Source organism: Diceros bicornis, chromosome 13 (genome assembly GCF_020826845.1).
Source record: "Diceros bicornis minor isolate mBicDic1 chromosome 13, mDicBic1.mat.cur, whole genome shotgun sequence".
In the NCBI taxonomy this organism is placed as follows: Eukaryota; Metazoa; Chordata; class Mammalia; order Perissodactyla; family Rhinocerotidae; genus Diceros; species Diceros bicornis.
The window spans coordinates 6,029,088-6,036,440 of NC_080752.1; the positions used below are offsets into that span (position 1 = coordinate 6,029,088).

A 7,353-nucleotide genomic window follows, 5' to 3' on the forward strand; every position below is an offset into this window, starting at 1 on the left:
TCCATTCAGTTGATGGACATTTGAATTGATTCCACTTTTTGGCTATTATGAATAATGATGCTAGGGATATTCATATGCAAGTTTTTTTGTGTAAACATATATGCATTCATGTCTCTTAGATATGTATCTAGGAGTGGAATTGATGCATCATATGATAACTCTATTTTTAACATTTTGAGGAACTGTCAGACTGTTTTCCAAAGGAGCAGAACCATTTTACATTCCTACCAGCAGTGTATGAGGGTTCCAATTTCTCCAAATCCTCGCCAATACTTGTTATTGTATATATTTTTAACTACAGCCACCATAGTAGGTATGAAGTGGTATCTCACTGTGGTTTTGATTAGCATATTACTTTAGGCATGCACATATTATATGACCCAGCAATGACATTCCTGGGAATTTATTCTAGAGAAAAAGAAAAAAAACCTTTTTTTCAAAAATCTTTACACAAATATTCACAGCAGATTTATTTGTAATAGCCAAGAACTGGTAACAATCTAAAAATGCTTCAACAGGTGAATGGATAAACAAACTTTCGTACCTCCGTACAGTAGAATACTACTCAGCAATATAACAGAACGAACTACTAATATATGAGAACAACTTGGATGGATCTCAAAGGCATTAAGCTATTTTAAAATAAATTAGTCTCAAAAAGTTATATACTGCATGATTCCTTTTATGTAACATTCTCAAAGTGATGAAATTAAAGTGATGGAGAACAAATCGGTGGCAATCAGTTCCAGGTTAGAGTTGTGGGATTATAAATAATGTTTCTTTCTGGTGATGGAACAATTTTGTGTCCTTATTGTGGTTACATGAACCCATACATGTAATAAAATTTCCTAAAACCATATACAAAAAAATATATATAAGTACATGTGATAAATGGTGAAAGCCTAATAAGGTCTGTAGTTTAGTTAAGAGTGTTGTACCAATGTCAATTTACTTGATATAAGAATGTACTATAGTTATGTAATATGTTATCATTGGGGAGAGCTGCATAAAGGGTTACAGGAGAGCTCAATTTACTATCCTTGCAACTTCCTGTGAGTCTTAAACTGTTTCAAAATAAAATGTTGGGTTTTTTTAAATAGCTACTGTGCCCTGGTAGAGACTGAAAACCCAACTACGGGTCACCACATGACTAGGGCAAACACTCTCACCAAGGCTGAGTTGGCTATTGCCACTGCTGTGTGCCAAACCTCAGCAGCAGAGCTAGATGCTGAGCCGTTGATGTAGTACCACTCCCTGGGGAGAGCAGCCAGTTATCTGGTGACAAATATATTATATCAGACCCTTTCCATCATGTAGGGGCTGCAGTATGTCCTCCCAATGATAGGCACATATTTAGGCTTGCCTTTTCTGCCTGCACTATTTCTGACAACCCATCATTAAATGGTCTTATACAGTGTCTTATCCATTGCCATAATATCCCATGCAGCGTCATCTCCAACTGGGAGACACACCTTATCTCAAAAAAAGCATGATGGCCACCTCACACACACACAGAATTCAGTGGCCTCCCATTGTGCCTTGATACCCAGAAACATCTGGGCTGATAGAATGGTGGAGTTATCAAGTCATCTGGGAGACAACATTTTGCAAGGTTGTAGTGCTGTCCTATAGAATGCGGTTTATGACTTATACAAGCAGTCACTTTATGGTACCATCTTCTTCCGAAAGAGAAGGCAGAGATCCAGGAACCAAGAGGTGCAATGGGAGTGGTCCCTCTCATTAATATATGAAATAGCCCTCCAGAGAAATTTTTTGGCTTCCTATCCCTGCAAATCTGGGCTTGTGCTCAAAGGAGGAATTTGTTCATTAGGGAAGAGATCTATAGCTCTGATGAATTAGAAACTGAGATTGCCTGCTGGCCACTGTTGCTAAACCAACAGGTAGAGGATGGGTCACTGTACTGGCTGGAGTAATTGATCCCTATTACCAGGGGAAATTTGGTTTGCAAGGGGGGACAAGTGGGATTATGGGTCTTGTACTCCCTTGACCAGTAGAAATTATTACTGGAAATTATAGTGAACCAGTCAAGAAACTTGCAATGAGTAATAAATAAGTCCTAGAGATCTAATGCACAGTGTAGTGAATATAGACAAAAATATTGTATTATAATAATCAAACTTGCCAAGAGGCTAGATCTTAATTATTCCAAACACAAAAAAGAAATGATAATTATGTGATGTGATAGAGGTGCTAACTACCATAGTCATATTACAATATATAAATGTATCAAATCAACATGTTGTACATTTTAATTTATAAAACATTATATATCAAATATATTTCAATTAAAAAGAAATAAAAATACTTCTCTTTGAAAAAAGAAAAGGGCTTCATGTACTCAGATCCTACAGGAATGCCGGCTTGAGATACTGCATTAAGTGAAGCACCACATCCAGATGAGGTGTTGGCCAAGAACATGGAATGGATGTTGGGAGAAGAAAGTCATTATTATCAACTTAGGTGTTATGTTGAGCTGCAGAAGTACAGACTAAAGCAGCTATATGTTTTATGATAATTATTTATCCCTGATCCATGTTTTTCCCCTGTTTTCTTATGTGAAGAACATTGGTGGTGGTTAACATTTTAGGTTTTATGTTGAAATATGACCAAATTGGAATTATTTCAACATAGTATGGTAGCTGAAGGGAATGTATTTTGTGTTGGTGAGAGGAATATTTCTTCCATACAATGTACAGAAGTAGATATGTAAGGACAAAAGAAGAGAACTATGCTGTGTAGCCACTGTTTGATCCATTCTCATCCTTCCCCTTTCTGCTTTGCACTCTGGGAAGCTACCCATACAGACTACAGCAATGGACTCTCTTGCCCTTTTGCTTCCATTTGAGTTTGGCCTATGAGAAGCAATTATAGAAGACTTAGAGGGCATAAGGAGAGTGAGGTAGGAGGATTATCCCTCAGGCTGCCTCCCCTGCAGGTTTCTGGGTCCCTCTACTGAGGGCCATAGTTCCTGTCAGGTAACTCTCTCCATACAGCTCTCTCTCTCCCTCCCTCTCTCCCTCACTCTCTCTCCCCCCACCCCGTGTGTGTGTGTGTGTGTTCCAGTAACTCATCCCTTTCTCTTACTCCTTCAGACCTAGGAGTGGTAATGGACCCTGCAGTTACGGCCCCTGAGGTCCTGCACCATTCTTTGGTGCTTTTTCTAAACTCAGTCCACACTTTTATAAGTAGTCTCTTTATTAAATACAACTCATATTACCCAAATTAAGTGTTCTGTTTTCTACCAGGATCCTGATAATTACAAATTAAATTTGAGATCTCTATTATACATCCTGGTGGAAATGTTGAATAGTCAATTAGATATATATATATCTGTATTTGTATCTATATCTATAGATAGGTAGATATATCTCCAGGAGAGATATGTAGGCTGAAGATAAGAGTCTATAGTCAAAAGTGTACAGATGGTTTTTAAAGCCATGGGACTGGATAAGGTCAACAGGGGAATAAATGTACAAGAGAAGAAAAGAGGGACAAGGACTGACACTGGGCATTTAAAACATAAGAGGTCAAGAAGAGAAACCAGAAAAAAGAGACTGAGAAGGACTGGCCATTGAGTTTGGAGTGTGGAGTCTTTGAAGCAAGTGAGATGAGTGCTTCAAGTAGGAGAGAGCGATCAAACATGTCAAATGCTGCTGATGGTCAATACAAAGACTGAGAAGTGGCCATTGCAGGGAACAACATGAAGGTCATTAGTTACCTTCACGTGAGGTAGTGGTGAAGGAAGTGTTAGTACTGTAATGAGGGTGAAATCTGACTGGTGTGTTTCAGAGACAATTGTAGGACAGATATTGGAGACAGAAATACGGACAACTCTTTCTAGGAAATATTCTCCAGAGGAGAGCAAAGAAATGGGTGGTAGCTGGCAGGGAAAATGAGGACAAAAAAAAGATGATTGTTCTTTGAGATAATATAATAAAACATTAGTACTTTCTTTCCTTTGTCTTTCTGCCAATTCAAGATAACTGTGTGGCTCTCTTTTTCACTCTCTTCAACAAAATAAAGTGCGAGTTTACTACCAAGGAGGCCAAAAGCCAAGTTCAGGTTTTTCTCAAGAAAATCACAGACGGTATCAGACAGGAGACTCACTGTAGATGGCAAATGAGGTCACAGAGACAAGAGAGTGTGATGTCAGTCTCACCTGTAACCCTAGAGCAACACCTGTGTCAAAGAAGTTTAGGTTTCTCCTCTTGATTTTTCTAAAAGCTTTATTCACTACTGAACTTAATAAAAAATTTTAATTAAAAAAGGCTGGAGTTTATACTACAAATCCACTGACACACGTGGTGTGCTATTGTCCTTGCAGTGTTGGCTAAACCATTGTTCTCAAATGTAAAAGTGCATAGGAATTACCTGTGGGAACTTTTCAAATGAAAATTCTGATTCCATAGGTGTGGGGGTACCAAAATTCTGCATTTCTTAACAACTCCCAGATGACGCTGGTGATGCTAATTCACAGACCCCTCCTTGAGTAGCAAGAGTCTAAAATCACAAGGGAGAAGCTTTGCATGAAACAATGCCCTCTGCATAATAATATTCATGCCCTTGGGTAATCCCTTCCCCTTAAATTTGGGCTGGACCTAGATGTTTGCTTCTTGTGAATATCCCAAAAGAGATGAGAAGTCACTTTCAAGGTCAGGTTACAGAAGATCCTGGCTTCTGCATCGCTCACATCTCTCTTGCTCTCTTGCTTGCTCGCTCTGACGAAGCCAATTGCCATGTGGCAAGCTGCTCTAGGGAGAGCACATGGAATGAACTGATGGATGCTCTGTGCAATACTCAGGAAGGAAATGAGACCCTCAATCCAACAGCCTGCCAGGAACTAAATCCTGGCAACAATCAAGTGTGCTTGGAAGCAGATCCTTCCCTATTTGAGCCTTAGGATATCTTCAGCTCCAGCTAGTACCTTCATTGCTGTCTTCTGAAAGCCCCTAAGCCAGAGGCCCCAGCTAACCTTCACTCAGATCCTTGACTCACAGAAACTGCAAAAAAAAAAAAATATGTTTGCTGTTTTAAGCCACAAAATTTTGGGATAATCTGTTACACACAATAGACAACTAATACAGAGGAAATGCAAAGAGTCACAAGGAAACTTTTGAGGATGATGTTATAATGATCTTGATTATGGTGACGGTTTCACAGGTATATACATATTTCAGAACTCACCAAATTGTATACTTTAAATATCTACAGTTTATTGTATGTCAATGTACTTCAATAAAGTTGAAAATGCATCATGAAAGTGTCTGAGTGGGAGGAGATTTTCACCATTATTAGGAGATTTTATTCCCCCCTACAAATATCACTTCACTGAAACAGAGCTCCTTTCTTCAGTGACATGAGGGCTCAAGTGTCCTAAATTCATACTCTCCTAACAGTACTGGGAGAAAACTGACCTGTGTTACTTCCCCAAACTCTGTTTTATATGATCTCTATTCATTTTTCTTAAATTATTCTGTTTTAAGACCTTGCCAAATCCTTCACTGAGCTATATTTGGGTCACTGATCTGCAGTCTGGAAGTCATCTTGTGCCCATTCAATTTGACCTTATTTCATTAGTCCAGAGCTCAAGCACTCAGTCTCATGTTCATTTTGTAATAGAAAAGATAAATATTGATGCCAGTTCTCTGCCTGGTCTTGTAAACTGATGATACAGAGATGAATCAAATATGAGACTTGCCTTCATGGAGTCCTCTGTCTGTTGTCTTCATGCTTGAGGGACACCCACTGCTATAGCCTCCCAGGCGTTCTCATACATAATCTCACTGAGTCTAACCCATTCATAGATCACGTGTGCCCAGTGGATGTTGGAAAGAATTTGGGTGGAGAAGTCATGTAAGGTGCGTCCCAGGTTTAGTTGCTGGTGCCCATGCTCCTGTGACTTTATTCTGGTGCTTTGCCCCAGCCTGTTACTTTGAGGAAAGCCTTCTTCACATCTTTGTTCCTAAGGCTGTAGATGATGGGGTTGAGGAAGGCAGAGATGACATTATAGAATAGAGCCAGCTTCCTGTCCTCTTCTGGGGAGGCCTCAGAGCCAGGTCTCATGTACATAACCATACATGGAATAGAGAACATAGTGACCACAGTGATGTGAGAGGCACAGGTGGAAAAGGCCTTGAGTCGCCCTTGGGCTGACTGGATCCTCAAGATGGCAACAAAGATATTGATGTAGACAATGATGATGAGGGAGAGTGGGACCAACAGGAGGATGAAGCTCAAGATGAAGTCTACCTGGTCATTGAGAGATGTGTCTGCACAGGCCAACTTCAAGACTGCAAGTACTTCACAGAGGAAGTGATTTATCTCATTGGGGCCATAATAGGGAAGAATCGTAGCAGAGACAGTGTATATAAGGGCACAAGTGATACCCCAGAATCCACAGAAGGCCACCATTGACCCACACAACAAAGGGCTCATGATGACTTTATACCTCAGGGGGTGGCAAATGGCCACATACCTGTCATAAGCCATGACTGCAAAAAGCCAAGACTCAGTGATTCCTAGCATCAGGAAGATGTAATCTGGGCCACACATCCAATGTAGGAGATAGTCTTCTTCTCACAAACCAGATGCACCAGCATCTGGGGTACTGTAGTGACATAGCCCACATCCAGAATGGATAGGACAACGAGGAAAAAATACATGGGTGTGTGGAGGTGGGAGTCCATGTGTATCAAAATGATAATGAGCCCATTGCCCAGAAGGGTGATGAGGTAGAGGAAGAGGAAGACATTGAATAGAATAACATTTATCTCTGCATTATGAGAGAATCCTAGAAGAATGAACTCAGTAAGAGAGCTGTGATTTCCCCAGAGAAAGCCCTGCATCCTTCTCCTGGTGTAGAGAAAGAACAGAGCCATCATTCATAAGCTGAAATCTCCATATTCAAATCCTGCTGCCACTCATATATTAGGAGTTCCAGATACCAGTAGCAAAGTGCATATTAGGACCCCACAAAGCTAGGGACCAAATTTTTGAAAAGAATTTGTATTTGATATAAAACAGTGTGTTAATATTGTACTATTTAATCCCAGTTTATCCTGAGATTCCAAATAATAAATTCCACATTTCAAAATGTAGAACCTGCAAAAGGAAGGTCTGAAACTCTGTCTTGCACTTCATGAACATGCATAGTTCGTGCAGCTTATAAAAGATCTCAAAGCTGTCAAGGAAGAATTGGATATTTGAGGATATAGCATTTGCTGTGAGTTTCATACAAAACTGGGATGTCTACCCCTCCTTTGAAGCTTGTCCCAAAATGGGCTTCAGTGGAAGCATTTGAATAGCTTGATGGCTACTCTGGAACTTTAGAGA

General features: G+C 39.9%; 1 protein-coding gene across 1 annotated transcript; it reads right to left on the reverse strand.

Moving 5' to 3' along the window:
• Positions 1-5,922: 5,922 nt before the first annotated feature.
• On the reverse strand, positions 5,923-6,866 carry LOC131412387 (olfactory receptor 2A12-like). Its single transcript, XM_058551962.1, is given in 2 exon segments — positions 5,923-6,560; positions 6,563-6,866. Coding segments are annotated over 2 exon segments (942 nt in total).
• Between the last annotated feature and the right edge of the window lie 487 nt (positions 6,867-7,353).